The 27,632-nt window shown below is 36.7% G+C and overlaps 1 protein-coding gene across 3 annotated transcripts; it reads right to left on the bottom strand.

Moving 5' to 3' along the window:
• Positions 1-1,508: 1,508 nt before the first annotated feature.
• On the bottom strand, positions 1,509-26,881 carry SLC33A1 (solute carrier family 33 member 1). 3 transcript variants are annotated; one of them, XM_042955833.1, is made up of 7 exons: positions 25,328-26,866; positions 12,677-12,867; positions 7,564-7,748; positions 7,174-7,291; positions 4,403-4,618; positions 3,147-3,342; positions 1,509-1,810 (listed from the first exon to the last, which is right to left on the bottom strand). In XM_042955833.1, the coding sequence occupies exons 1-6, from the start codon at positions 26,097-26,099 to the stop codon at positions 3,175-3,177; spliced, it is 1,650 nt and encodes a 549-aa protein (XP_042811767.1). In that variant the 5' UTR covers positions 26,100-26,866; the 3' UTR covers positions 1,509-1,810; positions 3,147-3,174. The 3 variants fall into 3 exon arrangements, with proteins under 3 accessions (XP_042811767.1, XP_042811768.1, XP_042811769.1); XM_042955834.1 differs by lacking the exon at positions 1,509-1,810 and having other exon boundaries at positions 2,305-3,342; positions 25,328-26,867; XM_042955835.1 differs by lacking the exons at positions 1,509-1,810; positions 7,174-7,291; positions 12,677-12,867 and having other exon boundaries at positions 2,305-3,342; positions 25,328-26,881.
• Between the last annotated feature and the right edge of the window lie 751 nt (positions 26,882-27,632).

Here is a 27,632-nt window from a genome sequence, read left to right as displayed (position 1 = left end):
AAAACAAAAACAAAAGCAAGGTCTATAATTGGTATTTAAAATCTGGTAAGAGAAAAATCAAATAATTATACCTTGCTATTCACCAAAGACATTGGTTAAAAAGAGTCTCACTAGTACAATGCACTCTATCACCTTTCTTCTGTAATGAAAATATAGTAATCCTAGTTAAAATGGAATCATTTTTTAACATTTATTTTCTTCCTCTAATACTAAGGTAAAATACATTTTGGAAATATGCATGGAATGTCCCCAACAAATTGGTTCTGTATTTTTAGCAGAGTCTGTGTTATAGTGTTATTCATTCTTTCAACCACATGAGAAAACATGATCCCCCCAAAATACAAAACACAAGTCTGGTCCTATGTTCTATATTAAATTATGATTAAATATTATCTCAGCCATTTAATATAAAACAACATACTTTTTGGGTATCTGTTAACAGGGCAAATAGAAATTATCCATAGGAAAAAAGGGTTAAATTACTAGGAAATATCTTTTCTTAGGGTTATATTTACCCTCATATCCCTCCCCTACCAGTAATCCCTTCAAGTTCACTACTACAAATGCAGACATTTTCTAGTTTTCATCATAGATTTTTCTTTTAACATTGTTTTTGGGATGCTTTAAACAATTAGTTTTAAAACTATTATTTCAAATTTATGTTTACAATTCAAAGTCAGTTCACATTCAATAAGGCATAGCTTTTACAATTTTTTGGATCACAGAGCATTTAAGATTTTAATAAGAGCTCTCTTCAGAAAGACAAAAAATTACATATCCAGTTTTGCTAGCAATTCAGGGGTTTCAAGACCCCACTGACACGTGTTTAGGATAAAAATCCTTGTAATAAAGGAATTAAATCAAACCATAGGTTTACATCTCAAAAGTTTAATGTTAAAAAAACAGACGAATCGGTTTTAGGTGCTGAACAATTTTTTTTTATGATTAATCAGGCAAAATTAATTACAAAGGAAGGAAGTTTTGGTTTTAATTTTAGCTAATCTTAACAGATTTATAAGAATATTAGCTAGTAAATATATATTAAGTGGAAAAGTTAATGTTCATACTTGTGGGCAGAGTTTATCAGATCTATCAGTAAAGAAAAAGATATGGAAAAATAGGTAGTATTTTTCTAATACTACCGATTTAACATCAACAGATCCTCAGATTCAAGTAGATCATTTATAAGATGCCATCAGTGATCAATGTATACAACCTAGTTGCACATAGCTATTAAGAAGTCATTTTTTGGTATGCATTACAAGCATGTACCCAAATAACCAAACAACTATAATCCAAAATAATTATTCATTTCTAGAGCAAATGCAATTAATAGCTTTCACCTTAAAGGCTTAAAATATATTTTAATACTTCAAGTCATTAAAGATTTGTCGACTTCAAAGTATGTTTGAAAGTATGTAAATTTTAGGAATGGGTAAGAAATGAAAGGTAATTATGGCAATGTGACCTTCTTAATCCAACAATTAAAAAGTAAAATACATTTCACATTTGAGAGTTAAGTGGGTTTTTTTCTTTATTCAAGTAAACATTTTGGTTATAATACATGATAATGGACAACCCATGTGACAAAGTATGGTAGACTATAGGTTGGTGTAGCCTCCTTGTTTCTAGGCTGTTTTTCCAGGTGATTCTTCAGGATCTGGCATCGATGCCCAACACAGGCTTTCCAATGGCAATGCATGAGTTCTAGAGGTCACTGCCTCCATCTTTCTTCAGATGCTGAGTGCCATTTTCTCCCACCCATTTTTATCCTCCATTACTTATAAAAAAACCCACTCTAAAATTCAACCTATGTTATAAAATTAACAAAATCAAAAATTAGTATTTTCCCACAAACACAAAATTAAGTAAAACTCAATCTTTCTTTTTCTATAACTTTGGAAGGATTTACATAATCTCTAGAGTCAGAGTAATACACAACACAAAATATGCAAAGAACCTTATTACTGGGTATACATAATATGTTGGGAGTTGCTAACATATTCAAAAGCATAATTCTCCTGGGATACCAATCCTCCACTGGAAATTACAGTTTACAAACAGATAGTTGTAAGTGGAAATACAGTACCTGATTTCATATAAATTGTGAGGTGTTTTCTCACTAGTAAAGTGCTTAATTGAGAAACCATCTTCCACAACACGATTTAACTTGTCAAAGGCACAAAATGTCTTTGTCTCTCTAAAGCATTAGTCTTTAAAATTATGGTTAAATTACTCATTTACATTTTACTTAATCGGAAAGCTTTACTGTTTTTTTTTCCTCTCAGTAATAAAAAAAACTGCTTGAAGAAAAACATTTTTTATTTTCCAAACTTTGCCATGAACATACATACAACACTAAATTGGATCCCTTCATGAGCTGTCTGTATGCCATGAAGCACTTATGACAAAAAACATATGTAAGCTTTAGGGTAAAAGTTAACACAGAATCAAAATAGCTTCCAAAAAAAGGGGAACAGGGGAATCATTAAATTAAAAATCATAGCTTTCATTTTATAAAAAATAGTTTGAATAATCTTCTTATAAATCTTTAACGCTTACAAAAGCAGTAAATACATTTAAGAGTCTTTTTAACACAGATTCATTAGTACAATGTGGTTATAGTCAGAAGAATAACAACTAAAAAGGCATTTCAGTAGTCTACATTCTCTTCTCAGTAAATTCCACATAGAATTTAACCAATTTGCAATTCAAAGTAAGATTTAACTGCCAACAAGGCCAGACTAGTTGTAATTAGTACCTGGATATCAAGCTTTGTTCTATTTAATATATTTTACCAAAATTTTAATTATAGCTCAATGATAGGTACTGATAACAATACTTGACTGCATGGTTATCACCCATGACTACTGCACTGCAGGTTAAAACATACTTTGGTCAGTAAATTAAAAAGATATAAATCAAATAACAAGGCCAGAAAACTTGTTTTAGAACCAATGTCCTGACCTTAAGTAAACTTTAAATACATTGACAAGGCAAGGAAAATATAATCAACTATACAGAGAGGTCTCTATTTTTTAATCATTTGGCATTTTATATTAATAATTTCTGTGTTTAAAATAACATTTTATACTCCTGTACACTGATTATCATAGCTGTCTGAATTAAAATGAAACTGCAGTTACCTTCCTAGAATGTCCAGTAGTGAATGCATTAGTTGCTTCTTTTGCACTTCCATGAAGATGGTCCTTCATCCTGTAATTTTTTCAGTTTTGGACCAAGAAAGAACCACCAACAAAATCCAATAAAAACACAAATGACGGATTCTACATAATAACCATCCAGCGCTGTAACACATGAGCCACCGAGTTTTTTGCAAAGCTGCAAAAATAAAATTATAATAAATATTTCACAGTTTCAAAATGGAAGTATTCAGCAATTTAGATGTTTCTACTTTGTAATTTAAGAGATTAACAAAAAATATTTTTTAAGTATTTTTTATTATTGTTTATTTTTAAAAATTTTTCTTAATGTTTATTTATTTTTGAGAGAGAGAGAGAGAGAGAGAGTGAGGGGCAGAGAGAGGGAGACGCAGAATCTGAAACAGGCTCCAGGCTCTGAGCTGTCAGCACAGAGCCACATACAGGGCTCGAACTCAAGAACCATGATGGGTGGCTCCCCTTATTTTTTTTTATTATTATATTTTAAAGAATCCAATGTGGGGCTCTCATGACCTGGAGATCAAGAGTCACAGGCTCTACCCTTCAAAATATACTTTAAAAAAAAAAGCAATTTTTTTTTAACATTTATTCATTTTTGAGAGACAGAGTATGAGTGGCGGAGGAGCAGAGAAAGAGGGAGATACAGATCTGAAGCAGGCTCCAAGCTCTCAGCTGTCAGCACAGAGCCTGACATAGGGCTTGAACTCACGAACTGTGAGATTATGACCTGAGCCTAAGTTGTTTGCTTAACTGACTGAGCCACCAAGACACCCCAGACATAATTTTTTAAAAGACATAGTACCTCTAGAGGCAAAATAAGAAAATATCTTTCTTTTTTTTTTAAGATTTTATTTATTTTTTAAAGTTTTATTTTATTTCTTTTGAAAGAGAGAAAGTGTGAGCAGGTGAGTGGGGAGAGAAAGAGAGAATCCCAAGCAGGTTACGCACTGCCAGCACAGAGCCCAATGGTGGAGCTCAAACTCAAGAACCGTGAGATCATGACCTGGGCCGAAACCAAGAGTCAGATGCTTCACCAACTGAGCTACCTAGGCAACCCTAAGATTTTATTTTTTAAAGTAATCTCTACACCCAATGTGCAGCACAAACTTACAACCCTGAGATCAAGGGCTACGTGCTCCATGGACTGAGCCAGTCAGACACCCCTGAAAATCAGGATCTTAATATTAGCTTAATTTTATCTATAGTTACAAAATACTTACCTCAACAGCATCAGGTGTTCGACAATTCTGGTTTGATGCTCCTACACACTCTTTCACTGTAAGGGGATCTACCAGCCAAAGAGCTACTGTAGAAGGCCAGTTTCCTCCCAGATTGGACACAGTGTTTAAAAGGGTCATGTATGTTCCTCCAATAAGTGGATCACTAACCTTTGCATTGAAAGCCATTATGGAAACATACATGCTATACAATGTAACCTACAAGGAAAATATAAAACATCTTTAGCATAATCAGACCTTATAAAACTACAGTCTGAATTAAGAACATCAAAATCACAAACCTAAAAATTAATTTTCATGACCCTTATTAAACTCAAATCAACAAAGATTTATTTAGTACCCACTATAGGGCAGGTCAGACCATGGCAATAAAAAGATGAATAAGACAACAGTCTGTCTGTGCCCTTGAAGAACTTGTTCTAGGCTGGGAAAATAAGAAATAAATAATTATGATGAAATTATTTTCATCATAAGTAAGTAAGTAGTAAGTAAGTAAGTAGTAAGTAAGTAGAAGTACACACTTTGTGCTACTGGGGACCAAATAAATGAGATATTAATTCTACAATAAGTAGTCTACTTACTAATTCTACTTATTAATAGTCTACTTATTAATTCTACAATAAGTAGTCAAGGAAGGCGCAATAGAGAAAATGACAGATAGGGTGCCATCTAAGGATACATATAGCAATTAGCAAAACCCCATGTTTGTACTGTTTCTAAATACATCATATATACATATACATATACATATACATATACATATATAGAGATAGATAGATAGATAGATAGATAGATAGATAGATATGTATACTACACATGTAAGCAATCAAATATCCAAAGGAACATGAATATATAATTATATACATACATATGTATATAATTTTATTTTATATCCATGAAAGAAAAATGACATTACAAAACTCATGAGACAAACTAAAGAGAAAAATCTCCTTAAGAGGCAAGAATTAACCCTCCATTTAGGAACATGGAAACAAACCATGTTTCCAAAACTGTATTCCTTTGAATACTGCTTCATGGGATGTTCATAGAAAAAGGAGTTCCAAATTCAAATAAGACTGAGAAACACTAAGTTTCACAAAAAATAAATAGGTCTCTTTCACTATAGGTCTCTGAAAGCCTTTAGGATATAAACGCCCTAAGGGCAGGGATATGCACTGTTATATTTTAGTGCTTAGAATGGTTCCTGGCATGGAACAGGTGTCCGATTAATATTTGTTGAAAGAATGATTAAGATGCTACATAAAGAGAGGTTATGTCATGTATCATTTATTTCTCAAATTTACGTGCCATTGTACTATTTTTCCCAGAAAGCATCCGGCTATCTGAACAATCAACAACACTTTAGAAATTTTTTTTTATGAAATCCAAAGCCAAACAAATGATTTTGGATTACTTCACTGTAGTTTTCCTTTACTTACACAGAGAGTGAAACATTTACTAAGCTAAAGTACTACTTTAATTTTAATGTTTTATTTATTTTTGAGAAAGAGAGACATAGTTTGAGTGGGGGAGGGGCAGAGAGAGGGAGACACAGAATCTGAAGCAGGTTCCAGGCTCTGAGCTGTCAGCACAGAGCCTGACTCGGGCTCGAGCTCACAAACCATGAGATCATGACCTGAGTTGAAGTCGGACGCTTAACCGCTTAACTGACTGAGCCACCCAGGTGCTCCTTAAAGTACTTCTTTAAACATACAGTTATTTGGGGTGCCTGGGTAGCTCAGTCGGTTAAGCATCCGACTTTTGATTTCAACTCAAGTCATGATCTCACAGTTTGTGAGTTTGAGCCCTGTGCTGGGCTCTGCACTGGCAGCATGGAGCCTGCTTGGGATTCTTTCTCTATTTCCCTCTCTCTCTCTCTGCCCCTCCCCTGCTAGCACACACACACACACACACACACACACACACACACACACACTCTCTCTCTCTCTCTCTCTCTCTCTCTCTCAAAATAAGTAAATGAACATTAAAAAAAATTTTAATAAATAACTAAAAATAAACATACAATTAGTTGGACAGATCCATTATGGAGTTCTCCTAAATGAACTGTATGCAAAAAATTATTGAGATAACTTGGTAGCCATATTTTTAGGTTTTAGTTAAAAAACAAGTGAAGAATTTATAGATACAACTTTCAAAGAATTTAAACTAGGTTCCAGAGAAAAATCCAAAGTGACTCTTAAATATAATTGGTAATAAATGCAGTCAAGTCCCAAAGTTTACTGCTGGGAGTCTACAGTTTAGTGATGGCAAAACATACCTAATAAAGAAAGAGAAAGCATATTAACACACAACTTCCAACATCACAAAGAGTCAGTCATAACTTTCAATACAGAATCTAAACTGAAAACCTGGGATCTCTAGCTCAGTAGCCATCATTTCTCAGTACTTTCAGAAAGAAAAGGCATGTGGAATAGAAGAAATAAAGAACCCAAGTTTACACACGGACTGGGGGATACTTAGTAAGGGTAGAATTACTGGCTTTGGAATAAATTCTGTAATGTAACAAACACTGGTTGAATGGACAAAAAAAATGAAGAAGAAACTTTCTACAAATAGAGCTCAATAAATCAAAAGCCACTAGGTTTAAAGTTCATTGTTAAATAATTTCTTCAGTGTCAGATTCATGCTTCGGTCTTAAAATTTATCATCATTATTTCAAGGCAACTTTAGAAAAATGTCTTCTTTATTTGCCAAAAACCGTTTACTTCCTGAGAAAACCACGGCAAACTTACCTGATGTAACGCGTAACTCAGCAGCACTATGATATAGTAATATACAGGGAATCCTCCTTGATGCTCGACTTTGGGAGTCCACCAAACTAGTAGAGCATATTCTAATCCAAGCAATAATCTATAGACAAAGAAAGACACATGGAGTTTACTTCCATTAACGTTAAAAAATAGTAACAAAAACAGAAATCTGTATGCTTACTATGTGAAAGAAGCCTGCTATCTAAAACCTGTTAAGAAGTTAAAAAGAGATAAAAGTGCATTTAATGATATTGCAGTTGAAGACGTTTTTCAAGTCTTATTCATATATACTTTACACACAGGCATTAATGATACTGACGAATATTACTCATTTAACCTTTCTTATATAGTAAGGTTTTATTTCATTGTTACCTGTAGGGCATGGCTTTGTAAAATATGTTTAGTGGCTGGGGACCTGCAGTGTATTTGCTGATAATCAGAGGTAATATTATCTGCAAAGGAACCATTGGAACTGCCAATAAGGCTAAATGTTCTTTGGGTACTCCCTCTTCTACCAATTTCAGTCCTGTTACTGCATCTGCTGCTGAAAAACCAATCTGCAATATAAAAACAAAAAGTATTTTAATTTGTAACTTACAAAATATTTTCCCCCAAGCATATGTAAGTTCTCCGAGACCTCAATGTCATTACTGATTTACAAGAAAATAGATTATTCTATCTGGTACAACAATCAAATTATGGAAGGCACACTTTGTCCTGTGGTCTACTAACAATATTCAGTGAGAACAACTGAAAATTCAGCACTTTTAGGAAATGCAGATGCTTGTAATTACTATTAAATTTCAAAAACTTTAATGTCTTAAAATAAACAACGTTCAAACCCAAACTTACTGATCTCTATATTTTAAGTTTAAAAAAAAAGCTTTTAATTGACTCCAAATAAAATCTGGCTAAAATGAAGAATCACTGGGGCTCAGTCGGTTAAGTGTCCAACTCTTCGTTTTGGCTCAGGTCATGATCTCATGGTTCATGGGTTCAAGCCCCACGCTGGGAACTGCACTGACAGCACAGAACCTACTTGGAATTCTCTCTCTCTCTCTCTCTCTCTCTCTCTCTCTGTCCTTACCCCACTCATGCTCTCTCTCTCTCTCTCAAATAAACTTAAAAAAAATTTTTTAATAAAAATAAATAAAATGAAGCACCACTGCCACACAAATACATTTTGATGATTTCTGACTAATCATAATAAAATTTCCAAAAATATTTAACATTTCAAAAGTAATTCCAAGAAAATATTATACTTGAAGGGCTAAATGAGAGGGAAGAAAAATTATAGATTAATTTTTAAGAAAGCAAAAGCCAAAAAACAAAAAAAAAAAAAAAGCAAAAACAAACAGAGTAAGAATGCTAAAAGCAGTGAATAAAAGTTTGGGGTGAAATAAGATATTTAGAGAGTCTCAAAGTATCTCTTCATAAATTATTTTTTAATTACAAAAAGAAAAATAGTAACTTTACAATGGGTTATCTGAGTAATCAAAGTTAATAACGGTTAATGGGATAAAGGGACATGATAAGGCTCCTGATGTAATTCTCTGAAGTCATCAATATTTGCATAACATGAACCTCAATATGAAGAAACATCAGTTACACATAAATGGGATGCCATTCTACAGAATAATTGGCCTGTATGCTTTAAAAATATCAGGTCATGAAGGACAAAGAAAGGCTGATGCCAGCTAAATCCACTGTGTGATCTGGACTGGAGCCCTGACCAGGAAAAGTAAAGTTATACAGGCTGTTATTGGGACAACTGGTGAAATTTGGATATAGATTGTGATTAGATAATAGTATTATATCAATTTCAAATTTCTTCCTTTTTATTTATTTTTAATTTTTTTAAGTTTATTAAAAAACTTAATAAACTTATTAAGGGGGGACAGGGGGGGACAGGGGATCCATAAAGGCTCTGTGCTGAGAGGAGAGAGCCTGATACGGGGCTCAAACTCACGAACCGTGAAATCATGACCTGAGCCCAAGTTGGATGCTTAACCAACTGAGCCACCCAGGCACCCTAAACTTTTTAAATTTTTAATTAAGTTGTGGCTTGGAAGAGAAAACCTTTGTTCTTAGGAAATACATACTCAAGGCATTTATGGATAAAGGGGCACATAATATGTACAAATTAATATTTCAGAAGAAATATATGATAGAGCACAAATCTACAGAATACAGAAAGTGGAATTAAATGTTAACAATTGGAGGATTTGAGTAACGATATATGGGAAGTCTTTCAACTATATAAACAAATTTTCAGTAAGTGTGAATCAATACTAAAAAACTTTTTTTTTTATTAGTTTTCTTTTTTTTTGAGAGGCAGAGAGAGACAGAGCACGTGTGGGGGAGGGGCAGAGAGAGGGAGACACAGAATCCGAAGCAGGCTCCAGCCTCTGAGCTGTCAACACAGAGCCTGACACAGGGCCCAAACTCACAAACCGTGAGATTATGACCTGAGCCGAAGTCAGACACTCAACCAACTGAGCCACCCAGGCGCCCCCTAAAAAACATTTTTTAAAGGAATTATAATAGTATGCACTTTAACTTCTTGGAATGGAGCCAAAGGGCAAATTTCACCATGGAAGAATTAAAGGTCAAAGACATTTCACTTAACTCCAGAAAAGGATTTCACTATTTCACCCACTGTCTTTGTAAATATTAGATATACAAACTAACTTCAACATTTACTCTATCTTAAAAGTACTATAGTAGGAGATATTTGTAGTACAAATATCTAACAAAACACCCAGCATATATAAAACTTCTACAAATTTAAAGAATAAGGTAGCTCTGGATATTCAAATGGCCAATAACCATATATAAAGATGCTCAACTTCTTTAGTCATCAGAGAAATGCAAATTATAACCAAAATGGGATTCCACTACACACCCACCAGAAAGGCTAGATTTGAAAGGACAAAATATGTCTTCTCAAGGCTGTGAAGCAACTGGAACTCTCTTACACCACTGGCGGTAGGGAAAAGTGGAAACAACCACTTCAGAAAACTGTTTGGCAGTATATACTAAAGGATTTCTCATGACCCCACAATTCTATTCCTAGGTATTTACCCATCATAAATGTGCATCCGTGTTCACCAAAAGTAATGTATATTTTTTATGAATATTCATATTTTATTTTTAATTTTAATAAAAATACAGTCCAAAAGTAGAAATAACTAAACATTTGGTGATAGAATGGATAAATAAATTGTAGCATATTTATATAGTGGGATATTATAAACAATGAGATGAACAAACTGTTGCGATAAATAGCAATATGGATAAATTACACAAATACACATTAAGTGGAAGAATTCAGAAGCCAGACATAATACATATGGGATATTCCAATGATTATAAAACTCAAAAGCAGAGAAAACTATCCTAACACATTAAAACTTAGAAGAGGTGTTACTTTTGGCCAGGTTTACTTTAAAAGCGGGACATAAAGGGCGTCTAGGTGGCTCAGTCGGTTAAGCGTCTGACTTCTGCTCAGGTCATGATCTCACGGTTCGTGAGTACGAGCCCCATGTCGGGCTCTATGCTTACAGCTCAGGGCCTGGAGCCTGCTTCTGATTCTGTGTCTCCCTCCCCTCAGCTCCTCCCCTGCTCACACTCTGTCTCTCTCTCAAAATAAATAAAGATTAAAAAAAAAAAGTTTTTTTTAAAAATAAAAGGGGGACATAAGATTCTTATACATTGCTGGCAACAGTATAACTATAATCTTTTAAAAAGCAATTTAGCAATCATATTCACTGATCCACTAATTGCCTATTTAAGAATCTACTGAAAGGAAATATTCAGAATGTATATGCACAAAAATAGTCACTAGTGCATTTTTATAATTAAAAAACGTAAGCAAATTAGGGGCACCTGGGTGGTTCAGTCAGTTAAGTGCCTGACTTGGGCTCAGGGCACGATCTCACAGTTCGTGAGTTTGAGGCCCACATTGGGCTCTCAGCTGTCAGCACAGTACCCACTTTGAATCCTCTGTCCCCCTCTTTCTCTGCCCCTCCCTGCTTGCAATCTCTCAAAAATAAACATTTTTAAAAAATTAAAATAAAATAAGCAAATTAAATGTACAACAGAAAAATGAGTAAATTGCAGCAAACTGATATACTATAACAATTACATAGGTATAAAAAAGTATGTTTTCAAAATAAATGTTTTTAAATTTTTTTTAATGTTTATTTTTGAGACAGAGCATGAGTGGGGAAGGGCAGAGAGAGAGGGAGACACAGAATCCAAAGCAGGCTCCAGGCTCTGAGTTGTCAGCACAGAGCCCGACACAGGACTCGACCTCATGAACCATGAGATCATGACCTGAGCCGAAGCTTAACCAACTGAGCCACCCAGGCACCCCTCAAAAATTATTTAATGATAAGGAACATGGAGTAATAAGACAAAAATGAGATAAAAATTATATATTATATGATCCAATTCCTTTTATTTACATGCATATTTGTGTGTATATATATATATATATATATATATATGTATATAAATACACATCTATATTATTAATTGGTTGATTATAACATTAATTATATTTACATATGTAAAGTATACACACACACGGAAAAAAGAGTGCTGGAAGAAAATATACCAAAGTGTTACCAATGATTATCTCTAAATGATGTAATTAGATAATATCTTGCTTGAACTTTTCATTATTTCCTAAAGTTGAATCTTAAGTTTAACCTTCCCAATGTTTCCTTTCAAAAACAATGAGGCTCCAGATTTTACTTCAGGAGTGTCAAAAGACACCTATAAACTGTTTATGTAGATAGCTTTAAATATGTAATATGAAACTCCTATAACTGATTTCAGATTCTAGGAATATTAATTCTAACACTACCAATATTTCACTATAACAAAATATACTTACCTTTCCTCTAGCATAATATCTTTAAAAATGTTTTTGGACTATAAAATTAGGACATCTTAATACAGAAAACATAAAGAATAAAATAAAAGTCACCAAAATGCCCATTTATTTATGGTATATTTCTTTCCAACATTAAAAAAAATAAGTCAACTGATTTTTAAATAGATTTCTAATGCTTATATATTTCCATATCTTTGTAGATCACATTCTATGTAAATAATTATAATACTTTTGATACTAAATGTATGTTCATTATAACAGTAGTGAACTATTATTTTTTTCAAGGCATTCATTTCCATACCAAGCAATAATATCATTCATTAGATAAAATTTCACATTTGTTAGAAGTATTTCAAATTGGCATAATTCTTTTCAAGATCCCAAGAGAGTTAGCTTACTTTGAAATTACATTTGATATCATCACACCTTTTAAAACAAATTTAATAAACAGAAAATACTGCTTTATATTGTTAAATTCTAATAGTAGCAGGAAGGGACTTATGATATGAAAAGGCAAAGGAAATATTCCATGATATTGGTAATTCTAGCAGAGTGGTAAATTTTGCTTTATAAATCTCTTACCTTTGCAGTTAGAATCAGAAGGCAAAAGGTCAGAACTGCTGGCATTTTTATAATTGCAAAAAGCAGCTTGTAAGTATCTGTGATCCCTTGAGTTTCTTCTTTTCCTACTGATACTTCTTTGTTTTCTTTTTTCAGAAGGGCAACTAGAGTTGTTGTTATCAAAAATACAGTTCCCCAGAAAAAAAGGAAATCTGAAATTAAAAAGTTAAAATCTATTAACTTTTTTTGTTTATTTATTTTTAAGAGAAAGAGAGAGACAGAGTGTGAGCATGGGAGGGGCAGAGAGAAACGAGACACAGAATAAGCACAGGTTCCAGGCTTTTGAGTTGTCAGCACAGAGCCCCATGCGGGGCTCAAACTCATAATTCATGAGATCGTGAAGTGAGCTGGTTGGACGCTCAACTGGCACCCCTGTTAACTAACTTTTGAACTGACATACCTGCGTTGATACTAAATAATTCTGTATACAACTTTACTTCAATTAAGTGGGGTTTTTTTTAATATTTATTTTTGAGAGAGAGACAGAGACAAAGCACAAGTGGGAGAGGAGCAGAGTGAGAGGGAGACAAAGAATCTGAAGCAGGTTCCAGGCTCTGAACTGTCTGCAGAGCCAGACACAGGGCTCAAACTCATGAACCATGAGATCATGACCTGAGCTGAAGTCAGACGCTCAACCGACTGAGCCACCCACGAGCCCCATCAATTAAATGTTAAAAAAAAAACAAACAAACAAAAAACCAATACTTAGGTGTTCAAGGCAACAAACATATCAAGCATAGCAGATAAACAGTCCTGGCTCTGTTGAACATATATTAAACAGACAAAATAAACAGTGATGTCTAACAAGGAAAAAGAAATGGAATGCAGATTATTTGTGGGCTGAATGAAACCAAAGTCTATCATGTCATTTTCAAGGAAAGTGTGAGCTAGGGGTGACCGATGATTTTCATATACCATATGATCCATCAGTCATATTTATTTTTTCTAAGTTTGTTTGTTTATTTATTTAATCTCTACACCCAACGTGGGGCTCAAACTCACAATCCTTAGATCGAGTTGTATGCTTTTCTACATAAGTCATACTTAAGCACAGAAGCCATTTCAGTTCTTTATTGAATTGTGACAACTTAGACAACAGATGCTCATTTACATTTTCCAACTTTTATTTTTAAACTTTCTAATGTTTTTATCTGTTTAGGAAAATAGACTTCAACAGTGTAATACAGAAGGAATTTCCTCATTACTTGTACATGCACAATGGGGACAAATGAAGAGTACTGTTTGGGTTGTTTCAGTGAAAGACAGCTGGGCAATTAGCCATTTTTTTTTAAACAAATTAAGCACAGGGAATGAATAATTTCTGGAAGCTTCTGTGTAATAATTAAAAGTAATAGTAGTATTAGAGGCACCATTTATTAAGTGTGCATGTGTCACAAATGTGCTAAGCATTTTACCTATGTATTTTTTTTAAATTTTTTAAATGTTTATTTTTGAGAGAGACAGAGACAGAGTGCAAGTGGGGTAGAGGCAAAGAGACAGAGAGAGAGACAGAGAGAGAGACAGAGAGAGAGAAAGAGAGAGAGAGAGAGAAAGAGAGAGAGAGAGAGAGAAAGAGAGAGAGAGAGAGAGAGAGAGAGAGAGAGAGAATCTGAAGTAGACTCCAGGCTTTGGGCTGTCAGCACAGAGCCCAATGTGGGGCTCGAACTCACTGACCGTGAGTTCAAGACCTGAGCCTGAAGTCGGAAGCTTCACCGACTGAGCCACCCAGGCACCCCAGGCATATGGAATTATCTGTTTAGACCAATTTCACCTTACCATTTTTTTAAAGATTTATTTATTATTTAAATTTATTTTTGAGAGAGAAAGACAGCGAGCAGGAGGGGGGCAGAGGAAGAGAATGAGAGAGAGAATCCCAAGCAGGCTCTGCACTGACGGTGTGGAACCGGTGGGGCTCAAACTTACAACTCTAAGATCAAGAGTCTCCTGCTCTACTGACTGAGCCAGCCAGGCATCCCTCACCTTATTACTTAAATGCTTCTTTCTTTGTTATCTCATTTGATTTTCACAGCAAACATGTGAGACAAGCAAAGCAGGCATTATTATTATGTGGGTACACATGAGGAAAAGAAGCTCAGAATATTTAAATCTTTGCCAAAGTTCAAATAATTAAGAGGCAGAATTTGAACCTAAATCTTCTGAATTGGAGTTTCATACTCTTTCAATTATTTCACACTGCTTGCACAAAGATTTTTTTAAAAGTTAATGTTGAAATAAGAATCCACTAGAACTGGCTAATTATTCAGTCTCCACAATGCTATTCAAATTATGCGAATTAAAGAAACTAAGTCTTTAAACATACATGGAGATTTGTTTTTTGGAGTCAATTCTTTTTTCCACCATCAGAAATTTATAATTAATTTTAGATGTTAAAAGAAAAATATGAAACATTCTTAAACACAAAGGTATCCATTTTATTTATTTTTTCTAATGTTTTTTATTTATTTTTGACAAAGAGAGAGAGACAGAGCACAAGTGGGGGATGGGCAGAGAGGGAGTCACAGAATCTGAAGCAGGCTCCAGGCTGTGAGCCGTTAGTACACAGCCTGACATGGGGCTCGAACTCGAGAACCACAAGATCACGACCTGAGTGTAAATTGTACACTTAACCTACTGAGCCACCCAGGCCCCCCAGGTAAGATTATTTCTAATTTCTTTGTGCTCTCTAAATAAAATAACAGTACATAGAAAGGAGGAAGTAGTGAGAACATATCAGTTCAGAGCCCTAATTCAAAGGCTTTCCCAATAGCTCACATGGAGAGAAGAATGAAGCCAACAGCTCAGAAAAAGAGGCTTAGCCACTGCCAGAAAATATACGAAGTTTTATGAACATAATTACCATAAATAGTAATTATCATTAGGCTACAGGCTATTATTTATTAACATTGCTTTGATGCTAGAGAACATCCATAGTGATATACCAACCATTGCAAAGATACTATTACCAAAAATAATCTAAATATTTCATTACTGAAATTTCATTCATATATGTGTGTGTGTGTGTGTGTGTGTGTGTATGATTAAGATATCAAAGCTGATGTTCATATTTCATAAACATGACTTTTGGGCAAAGACCTATAGGACAAACAAAATATTCTGAAGTGGCCACTAAACCTTATCTAGTACTCCCATAAATGCAAAATTTAAGAGCATGTGCCAATTCACCAGTAACCAAGAAGGATATAAATACGTAGCACATAAGTGCCTACTATGCCAAAGCAAAACATAGGAGAGTGCAATAAATCTTAAAGTCGCTCTCCAAGACAAGTAGCATTATTCTCACTTAAAAAAAAATTTTTTTTAATGTTTGTCTTTATTTTTGAGACAGAGAGATAGAGCATGAGCAGGGGAGATGCAGAGAAAGAGGGAGACACAGAATCGGAAGCAGGCTCCAGGCTCTGAGCTGTCAGCAGAGCCTGACACAGGGCTCGAACTCGTCTACTGCGAGATCTTGACCTGAGCCAAGTCGAACGCTCAACCGACTGAGCCACCCAGGCGCCCCTTATTCTCACTTTATACACAATGAAACAGAATTGCAGTCTACAAAGTGCCAGAGGTGGGTCTAAACTAGATCTGATTCTAAAGCAATAATATCTCTCATTTTACTACCCAGATGCTCAGATACACCTATCTACAGCAATTAGGCTCTTTCATATCAACCAGATATGCCTGAGAAGATACCCATTTTAGCTCCATGAAGTCTGGAACATAGATTCTTCAGTATACTCCTTTAATCTGGCTACTTATATTCCCCGTCCTCACTTCCAATCTCCCCATATGGCAGTATGGCAAAGGGTATGCAAAGCCATAGAATAAATAAACATGGTACATCTTCCTAAATAATTCATTTTACTCAACAGTTTAGAGGGAAGCCTTTTTTTTTGTTTGTTTTTGAGAGAGAAAGTGGAGAAGGGGCAGAGAGAGTAAGGGACAGAGGATTCTGAAGGGGAGCTCTGTGCTGACAGGCTGACAGCCGCGAGCCCAATGTGGGGTCAAACCCACAAACCGTGAGATCATGCCCTGAGCTGAATTCAGATGCTCAACCGCCTGAGCCACCTAGGCGCCCCTAAAGGAAAGCCTTTTTAATGAAAAAAAACAAAAACAAAAAAAAACCCAAAAAAAACAGGGATGGCAAAATTTCCAAGAATTTTTAAGATAAAATATCAGACTTCAAAAGCTTTTACATTTTCAAGGCTTTGGACTAGGTCCCCAGACAATTTTGGACTAGGTGTAGATTCACTCTGCCACCATCAGAAGAAATAGAAGAATTAAGTAATATTGTCTGATACAACCATCCTTGTCTCAGATGAAGATTCTCTCTCCAACTCTCATACTATGGAAGTTAACTTAAGTCCTTCAGAAGTCAGTGACAGGAAAGCAAAACTTCAACTTTGTTCTAAATGTCAGGCCTTCCTTTCACCTTCTTGCTTTTGGCACAGCTCTCTATTTCACACGTTAGAGCGTGAAGGGACTGTAGACACCCATTATCCAGCTCTCATTTTCACAGGGCAGGAAACTGAAATAGAAATAGTGTATTTGGCCCTGGGTCACCACCTGATTCTTAGCGGAAACTGACCTTTCTATGCCACAAATCTCTCTTTGAAACATTTGCTCAAAATATCCATGCTGTCGTAGAGCCCTCCCAGAAAATATTATTTGATTATACAATATAGTCATATCTGATTTGGGGATTAGGCTTTTTAAAAGACAGCAATGTAATGCAAAACTCAAAATACAAAGAGGATTTTGAAACCTTCCTAATCCCTTAGTTTTCCTAACCCCTTAGGAAAATGAAGCCATGTTTGAGATCACATACCTTTTCATTAACTCCAGCATTAGATTTTCCTCTGGGGTAGAAGAGATTGTTTCTTCAATCAAGCATTGGATTAAGCAGCTATCTTGCTATTTTGAGCCATCTTGTCCCAACATTTGGGCTCAAACTCAGCCCAAGGTTCAAGGCTGAGGCTGAGAAACCAATAGATTCAATGCTCCCATCTCATGCTAACTCTGGGCCTCTATCACTGGATGGATGGAAGTGAATCACTCTTTTAATTTTTTAAAATATGTTCTGGTCAGGCACAAAATCTATTTTACACATATACATATATCTCTACTCTGATGCTATGATAGGTTCTTGCATTCAGCTTTTATTTAACCTATATCTTGACACCCGTAAATCATTTTTTGTAAGCTGAATTTAGACATTTATAAAACAGTAGACAACGAACATTCCAAACTACCACATGAGATGCAGAGTACATTCAAGTAGCTTAAATTAAAAATAATGATAACATCAAATGCTGACAAGGATAGAGAAACAGAATCATTCATATATTTCTGGTAGGAAGACAAAATGGTGTATCCATGCCAATCTGGAAAAAAGTTTGGCACTTTCTTTCAAAATAAAAATGGACTTACCAGAAACCAGCGTTTGCATACTTGGGCATTCATCTCAGAGTAATGAAGACTTATTTTCACATAAAAATAGCCCCAAACTGGAAAATACTCAAATCCCCTTCAATGGATGAGTGGTGAAATAAACCATGGTATGTCTAACAAATGGAATAGTTCTCACCAAGAAAAAGCAACAGATCACTGATACATGCACCAACCTGGATGAACCTCAAAGAAATTATGCTAAGTGAAGAGAGCTAATCTCCAAAGAACATGTACCAAATGATTTCATTTGCATAACATTTCTGAAGTAACATAGTTATAAAGATGGAAAACAGATTAGTAGCTTCCAGGGGTTAGGGATGGAGAGGAGGAAATGGGTATAGCTATAAACAGGCAACACAAAGGAGTCTTGTGATGGTATATTTGAGTATCTTCATTGTGGTGATGGTGGTTATGCAAGGCTACACATGATGAAATTACACAGAGCTACTCACGTGCACACACATAAAAGCAAACACAAATGAGTACATGTATAATTGGTAAAATCTGAATAGTGGTATGGATTGCACCAATGTCAATTTCTTGGTTTTGAGATTGTACTGTAGTTATGTAAGATGTTAATGGAAGAGGCTAGGGAAGGGTGCATGGGATTTCCTTAAACATTTCTTTGCAACCTACTGTGAATCCATAATTATTTTAAAATTAAAAATTTTTTTAAATTAATGGGAAATTTAAGAACACAAAGATTCTTTCTTTTTTGTTTTTTTAAGGAAGCAAAAATTATAAAACTGGGGTAGGAATAAGAAATATAGGTCTCAAATACAAGATAATATAAAGCAATCAAAAAAGAAGTCTTTAGGTATTTTGAAATCACTTATTCTGTAGTTTTAATTGATCACCATTGGACTTCAGCCAGTAAGGACTGTGTTCAAAAGTGAAGGGAAAGAATGAAATTTAAAAAATAATAATAAGAGATAGCACCAAACCAAGGAATAGAAATGGTGGAAGGTAACTTATATCTTGCCTTTTGAATATGTACCCCATTCTTTAAAGTTACAGCATGCACACTCATGTATAAATTTTATTCTTGTGACCTCCTATACTAATATAGTATATACAATGTAAAATAAAAAGCCCAAATTAAAGGATATGAAGTAATTATTTAAAAGAATGAAATTAAAGAACATGTACAGAGGTACCTGCCTGGCTCATTTGGTAGAGCATGTGACTCTTGATTTCAGGGTTGTGAGTTTGAGTCCCACATTGGGTGTAGAGATTACTTAAAAACAAAATCATTAAAAAAAACTAAAGAAAGATCATGTATAAAATGCCAGATTTACCTAAGATTGTGTCTTTAAAAAACAAACAAACAAAAAACCAGGTGAAATAGGGGGCTTTATATATATATATTTTTCATTTTCTAGGAAAAGAACATCTTTTATAAGGTAAGTCTCTTTTGCTTTCTCAAATTATACTTTTCAGGAACACTAAATGAAGGTAGGAAACTGCTGGTAATTAGTCAGGTTCCATGATTCTTTCATTAATGAATTTATAGTAAAGACTAATTCAGTTGGTCTCTACATAAATTTTAATAAAATCAGAAGTGAAATTCAGAGTAAAATATATGCCAAATAAAATCAAATATTTTTTTGGTTTAGAGTGTATTTTGTAAATTGACTTTTCCATACAAAATCAATCCCAGAATTCTTTACTGAACAAAAAAAGCACAGCTTTGCCTTGTTTTAAAAAGAAAAAAGGCTCGTAAGACCTTTCTGGGGTGTGGGCTCCAGTTTTTAATATCTAATCCCTCCTGAATCTACTATCTCCAGTGTTCCTCCACTTATGTCACTTTATTACTAGCATCGTAACATTTGAAAATAAGTTCAAATCTGCTCAATTTGTGTGTATGGAGATGTACGATCCACCAGATTTATGGACGTGTTCCATTCAAGGCAAAAAGGGACTAATCTCAAGGATTTTATTTTATTTTTTTTTTACTTTTTATAAATACTACTTTTTAATTTTTTTTTTTTATTTTTTTTTAATGTTTATTTATTTTTGAGACAGAGAGAGACAGAGCATGAACGGGGGAGGGGCAGAGAGAGAGGGAGACACAGAATCTGAAACAGGCTCCAGGCTCCGAGCCGTCAGCACAGAGCCCGACGCGGGGCTCGAACCCACGGACAGTGAGATGGTGACCTGAGCCGAAGTCGGATGCTCAGCCGACTGAGCCACCCAGGCGCCCCTACTTTTTAATTTTTTAATGCTTATTTATTTTTGAAAAGAGAGAGACAGAGTGCGAGCAGGGAAGGGCAGAGAGATAGGGACACACAGAATCTGAAGCAGGCTCCAGGCCCTGAGCTATCTGCACAGAGCCCAATGTGGGACTTAAAACTCACGAACCATGAGATCTGTGACCTGAGCCGAAGTCCGATGCCTTAACGGACTGAGCCACCCAGGTGCCCATAAATATTACTTTTTAAATGATTATACAGTAAACCTAAAATTTTTTGGTGTACAGTTCTATAAACTTTAAATCACTGCCACCATAATCAAGATATGGAACATTTCTATCACTCCCCAAAACTCCCTCATGCTGTCACTCACTTATAGTCACCTTTTCCTCACCCACCATCCCTAGCAACTGCCTATCTGTTCTCCACCTCCACAGTTTTATCTTTTGAAAATGCAGGAAAATATTTTAAGTCTAGATATATATGCTAAAGAATGTACTACAGCCTATTTAAAAATAACTGGTCTACCTAGAAATGGGTCAGTTGGTCCTGTCCACTTCTAAATAGCATTTCTAGTCACATAAAACATATTAATGAGTTCTGTTTCAGAAAGCAAAGAAATTTGTCACTAAGTAAGAATTAATTGGTCCTGCTCACTTCTAGTTCAAAGGAGTATCTTACAAATACTGTTTTAACTATATTCATTGCCAGTTTGATTAGTTTTCTTTCAGCATCATTTTTTCCAAAACATCTCTTTTTTTTTTTCTGATTGACTCCTCTGCGCATACCTACCTATAGACAAACCAATCCATAAGCTCTAAATATGTTTAGCTCTCTTCTCCAGTATCAGACTAATCTACTTCCTGCCCAAACTCAAATACCTTGCTCCCTATCCCAATCACTTCTATTCATTGTTGTTACCACTGCTTCTAGAGGAATGGGTTGCAACTACCAGTTCACAGATTGGATCTGGCCTAAAGACAGAATTCATATGAATCTAATTAATCATTTTTTTAAATGACAAAATAAAAAAGGGATTTCTAGTTTCTCTGAACGCAGATAAGATCCAGCAATTGTAGGATCCTATTGCCACAAGACAAGAGTTTATTGAAATTGAAACTTGCATCTTTACATGGGCATGAGTTTTTCAGGTTACCACTCTCCCCTCCAAACCGTACATCCTGTACCAACTGACTTGATTCACTTCCACTGTCCATCATTTTGGTTTGTAAATTCCCATTACAAATTCCCTGGGAGCAGAGAATTTCCAGGTCTTATTCATCAAATTTTAACACCTATCATATCGCTAGCACCAAATAGGCACTGAGTGAATAAATGCTACACGTTACTTAAAAAAACAAAAAAATTTTAATCTGTCATTTCTAGACCATCAGACGTTCCAGAAGAGGGCTGATTGGGCTGATGTTTTCAGACATCAGCAGTCAGAGTGCTACTTTTCTCTAGTAGAAAAGCCCAATCAGCACAAATTGTATTTAGGTTTTAAGGTTTTTCCTGAGGTGTCTTCCTAGTTTCCTAACAACTATAAGAAAGACACTAGTTAAGTCTTTTGTAAAAGAAAGTGTGGATCCTCTGCTTTACACAATTTGGCTTTCAAGTTTCCTAAGAATGTTCTATGTTCAGATAGTGGGGGGAATCCTGTATCTCTACCTCCAACTAGGCGCTTGACCTAGTTTCTTTATCTATAGGAATGAATTGAGATGGTAACTAGATTTACTGTGAACATTGTGTAGTACATACAAAAATTGAATTATGCTGTACACCTGAAACTAATATTACTATATAACAATTTTACCTCAATTAAAAATATCAGTTTCCACAAATACAAATCAGAATCTAAATTACAAAAAAAAAAAAGAAAGAAAGAGAAGAAATTGAAATATACAATCTTTTCAAGTCATAAAACTATGTTCCAATCCCCGTGTTTTTCTGGGTTACTTTCATCATCTGTTCTAACTTAAAACGATGTCTCTTTTGGATCCCCAAAATCCCTGAAAACCAAACAGGGCAGGACAGTAAAAGCTCACTTCTGAGTTCAGGACTGCCTTGGATCCCTGAAGGGGCCAAAAGCCAACTTCTGCATAATCAAGTCTTTGTTTCCAAAGGATTCCATTCTCATCTTATCCTTCATGTTCTAAATTTATTATTTAGATTGCTGCTTTCTAAATGGCAAAAACTGGATTTTCTCAATATATTCCATTTCTATTTATCTGTAACTTAAAACAAAGTCTTAATCAGAGAATATATTTTAAAATTCTAAAAAATAATTATGCCTCCTTGTAATTATCTGATTTTTCTAAACATCTGCCTCAGTGTTTGGCTCTTCTTTTAATAACTAAGCAATTTTATTTCCTTCAGGATTCTTTCTATGCTCTTAAAATTCCAAAAAAAAAAAAACCACATTTTTTTTAGTTATACTGCTACTACATTCCAGAAAGATCAAAACTATAAATATGATATGTACAATAATAAAAAAGTGAATGAAAACTCTTCAACTCTTAACTCTTAACACCTTAACTCTTAAGTGTTTGAGCTAAACACAGTCGTCTACTACAGACAGAAAAAGTTAAATTAAAAAGTAAGCAGGGCGCCTGGGTGGCTCAGTTGGTTAAGCGTCTGACTTCGGCTCAGGTCATGATCTCGAGGTCCGTGAGCTCGAGCCCCGCGTCGGGCTCTGTGCTGACCGCTTGGAGCCTGGAGCCTGTTTCGGATTCTGTGTCTCCCTCTCTCTCTGACCCTCCCCCATTCATGCTCTGTCTCTCTCTGTCTCAAAAATAAATAAACGTTAAAAAAAAATTAAAAAAAAAAAAAGTAAGCTATTTTTACAATTTCCTGGATATCAAAGTTCAAATTCCACAGAACAAACCGCTATTCAAAATAACAAATCAGTGTAAATAAAAAATCCAATGGCAGCACAATTCTGATCTTCCCATTGGGGAAGAGTTGTGGCCAAGAAAAGATAAAATTAACATGGCTCCTGAATGCATAATGGCATTCCTGGAATGATGTTTTATCAACCACTTTTAAAAGCACTAATTTGCCTAGTTAGTAATTTATTTTCCACAGCCTGTAAAATCTTGATTTCTCTTCTGAGGCTTTTCCATGTTAAGTAACACATCATTTCATTAGTCCTTCCTGGTGACATGAACAGTCCCAGTACCAAATGAAATGATGCACAAAAAGCAGTAAGGTGCTAATACAATGGACTCATAAAGTATTTCTAGGCAGAGAATTATCCAGAGAGCAGAAGCGGGACTCCAGAATGCTTGGAGACAAATCTGTTTAAGCTCAAAGCAATATCTCTCAACCATTTTTGGCCTCAAACCAACTAAGAAAAAGTATAATGATCATTTCATCAGTAGTAGTAGCTCACTCACAAATTGAGGAGGTAGAAAGGGGGTCCCTGGGGCACCTGGTTGGCTCAGTCTGTTAGGTGTCCAGCTTCAGCTCAGGTCATGATCTCAAAGTTTGTGACTTCAAGCCCCACATCAGGCTCTGTGCTGACAGCTCAGAGCCTGGAACCTGCTTCAGATTCTAAGTCTCCCTCTCTCTGCCCCTCCCCTGGCTCACACTCTGTCTAAATAAATAAATAAATAAATACATGTTAAAAAAAAAAAAGAAAAGGGGGTCCTTTATAGGGCCTATGGGTACAGAGGGAGTGTGTAAGATTTCAAGAGATGAGTAGTGCAGTTGTGAATCCCTCCATCCTCCACACTCCCTAAATTTATTACACAACCCTTACACTTCCCTCACCACACAACTAACCCTGACATTTCCACTGTTAGGAATCCCTAAGTTAGTACTGGGAAGATGAGAGAAAGTTTAAATGCTTAAAACTCAAGAGAATCTCTGAAATCCGTCATCATTACCAGAATGAGGAATTCTGGTAATACCATATTCCTGATATTGGTTATTCCTACTATTGATAATTTTACTTCTGTTTCCTAATTGTTAGGACAGCTTTAAAAAAAAAAAATGAAAGAGAAAAGAAAGGAAAAGAGAAGGAAAAAGAAAAGAAAAGAAAAGGAAAGAAAAAGAAAAGAAAAAAGAAAAGAAAACTTTCCAGGGACATGTATTTTACTCATGAAGAAATGGGGAAATTTTGTAGAACTTACACAAAATTGCTTACTGAATAAACTTCAAACTCTTATTAGCAATTCAAAAAAAAATCTTACTACTTAGGTCACAACTTTTCTCTCATCTCCCAAACCCAGTCTCCACACCTGGTGTTGTGCATTCCAGAATTCCATTTATCCACCTCATGGAAGCTTATAATTCAACAGGGTCAACTGTTAAGCTGCAGTTTGAATCCTGACTCTCACAAGCAGTTAGTGGCTGGCAACCCTGAGCTCCCCTTAAATGTTCACTTCTCCCATCTCTGTGGGTTGGACTCTGCTTAATTCACAGGAGGCCCTCAGAACTCTGTCACTCAGCCAACTCATTAATGATGAATAAATTAACCCTATTCTATTCACCAGAAGGCTAGAAGAGGGCTCTTGGTATAAGAGTAGAGGCAGAAATGAACCAGAAAGCAAGGAACTAGAAATCTCAATCCAACAAAAGAGAAAAGGAAAATGTGAACCACAGGAATCAGGCTGGATTCATGCCTTCACACTAGCCAAACTTTAAAAAAAAAGTGCATCTGTGTGTTAGTCAAATGTCAGCAGCTCCCTAGACTTGAGAGTTTTGTTTGCCATTACACAACAATGTTATTGGATGAGCTACCTCTCCCTGCTCATTGCCCAGTATTCATCAATTATGACTGCTCCGATGTAGTCATTCTGGCTCAAGCTCATTTTAGTAGAAAACTTAACCTCGGGTAATCTCCCCCCAAAGCATCTCCAGTAAATTAAATTATGAGATTCCCTCCAACGTCACACCCTCTGTCAAAAGGATTCATAAACGTAAAATAATCCTCACCGCGTAATAGTTTTAAATACACTACCTGAAAGAGTAACGATTCCCCTGGGTTGAGGCTGAAAGCGCAAATATTTGTTACAAAAGTCGGCAGACTCAAGGGCCAAAAACAAAACATTGCCCAAAAAGTAGCCCGCTGTCTGGCCCACTGAATTGCAAGTGGAAGCATAACCCACGTTTTCCCGGGATAACATAGTTAACGCCCAACCATCCACAGCGATGTCCTGAGTGGCGGCCAGGAATTCAAACAAAAAGAATGTCACAGTGAGAGCAATCACATCGGGGGTTCTGCCATCAGTGTTCCCGAGCAAATGGTCCACCTGAGTGGACAAATATATCATGAACAGTCCCAGTATATACTGTGTAGGGACAAGCCAAGATTTGCGACGACCAAAGTTCCTAAAGTAAACTGCATCAACCAATGGGGCCCAGAGCAATTTGAGACTGAAGGGCCAAAAGACGAAACTGAAGAAAGCTTGATCTGTATAGCTAACATTTTTGCTCTGCAAAATGAGTGGGATGCTTCCTGCCAGGCCCAGTGGAATGCCCTGAAGCACGTAAAGAAAAAGCAACAGCAAAATGCTGCTTAATTCCGCCCGGCAGCTCCGTGGGGGTTTTAAGTCACCAGTGTCGGTATCCCGCAAAAGAGCTTCTTTGTCCCCTTCCCCACCCACCAATTCCGGATGGCTGTCCTCCCAGCCGCCTGGCGGCAGAGGACCGCTCTTCATATCCAGAGAGTGGTTGAAAGTCCCTGGGCGTCGTTGCCGACTGTTGTCCTTGTGGGAGATGGTGGGTGACATATCAGAGACGATGCAGAGCCCCGTCTGTGGGGTGCCGGGACTGAGCGTCTTGGAGCCTCCTAGCCCCGGGTCCAAGGCTGTCGCTCTGGACCAGGGCCTCGATGGTTCAGGGAGGAGGACAGAGCGAGGGGCGATAAGGGCACTTCTTACAGTGGCCCCGAGTACTGAACCCAGGAGCCAGTCCCCTGGCTGGAGACCCAGGCGATGCCCAGGTAGGTGGCCCTCGCAACGGCGTCAAAGGTGCCTGAAGGAGTCCCCCGGGCATCCGCGCCGGGCTCGAGGCTGGAGGAGAGGGCCGTGGTGCCACGATGGAAACGGGCCCTTAGCTTCAGCGAGACCGAACGGCCAGTCTCCCAACCCACCTCCAGTTCTCGCCGCCACCACTGCAGCTGACAGCACTTTCTCTACAGGACTCCAGCGAGATCAGGTAACTTCCTGCGTTGAGCCTCAGGAAGTGGTCCTAGGCTCAAATGAGTCCTGTCCCCGCCTCCAGAGCAAGCCGATCAGGGCATGCTCCCGAGACCGAGTTCGGAAACAACCGTTGGTAGGAACCCGAAACTCAGGCGATCGGGACCTCATGGGAGGATTAACGCTGGAGCACTTTGAGGCCTGGGCGGGGCGCAGCGCGCGCTCTGCTTCTGTGAGCGCATGCGGCCGTCTGGAAAGCGTGGGCCTCGGTCATTGGGCCCGCGCGGCCACGTGAGTGAGGGCTGGTTGAGCCAGGCCTGCGCAGGCTGCCTCTGAAGTTGCCGCGGTTGCGCTGGGGCTTGTAATTAGGTGGGGAAAGGCAATGCCCAAGCTTTGGGCCCGTAATTGTGTGGGGTCCTTGCTTTTGTGGGCTAGACAGAAACGGGTGGAGAACGGCTGAAGTTTACGAATGTCTTTATCAGCAGGCAAGGGTGCCCCAAAAAGGGTAATAAAAGGCCTGGCTAATGGAGAAGTGCGTGCCTGCATATTTATGGAATGAATGAAACTGCTCAGAGGTGCTAGGTTTCTCTGTACTGCGTTTCTTTCAGTGCAGTGGAAGAAATGTAGTGGAACGGGGGCCGAATAATTAATTCGTTACATTGGGCAGGTTGGAATTATAAGATTCCATAACATCTTCCTTAATTTTGAGCGACCTAAAAGGTCTTATAAGAGCCAAATATTAAAATTTTGTTTCATGTTAACTCAATATGTATGCATTATTGAAATGATAAGGGAAAATAACCTTAGGGAACCAATAGCATTATTTGTAACGCATTGAAAATGCCTATAAAATTTTACATAAAATATTTACTTATGGTACATATTGTTTTCTATTGGGCAACTAATACTAAAAACAAAAATAACCTGTACTTAAAAAAGACGTACCTGGGGCGCCTGGGTGGCTCAGTCGGTTGAGCTGCTGACTTCAGCTCAGGTCATGATTTCGCGGTCCGTGAGTTCGAGCCCGGCCTCGGGCTCTGTCTGACAGCTCAGAGCCTGGAGCCTGTTTCAGATTCTGTGTCTCCCTCTCTCTGACCCTCCCCCGTTCATGCTCTGTCTCTCTCT

The sequence above is a fragment of the Panthera leo genome, chromosome C2 (assembly GCF_018350215.1).
Source record: "Panthera leo isolate Ple1 chromosome C2, P.leo_Ple1_pat1.1, whole genome shotgun sequence".
Lineage (NCBI taxonomy): Eukaryota > Metazoa > Chordata > Mammalia > Carnivora > Felidae > Panthera > Panthera leo.
The sequence above is the reverse complement of the archived record's forward strand: the minus strand, read 5'-3'. Positions and strand labels throughout refer to the sequence as shown.

Coding starts and splice junctions, on each gene's coding strand:
- SLC33A1 (XM_042955834.1), bottom strand. CDS start 26,099: ATGTCACCCACCATCTCCCACAAGGACAACAGTCGGCAACGACGCCCA. Junction 4,619..7,173: donor TGAGTTACGCGTTACATCAG/GTAAGTTTGCCG, acceptor TTTTCCTTGTAG/GTTACATTGTATAGCATGTA. Junction 3,343..4,402: donor GAACACCTGATGCTGTTGAG/GTAAGTATTTTG, acceptor TTATTTTTGCAG/CTTTGCAAAAAACTCGGTGG.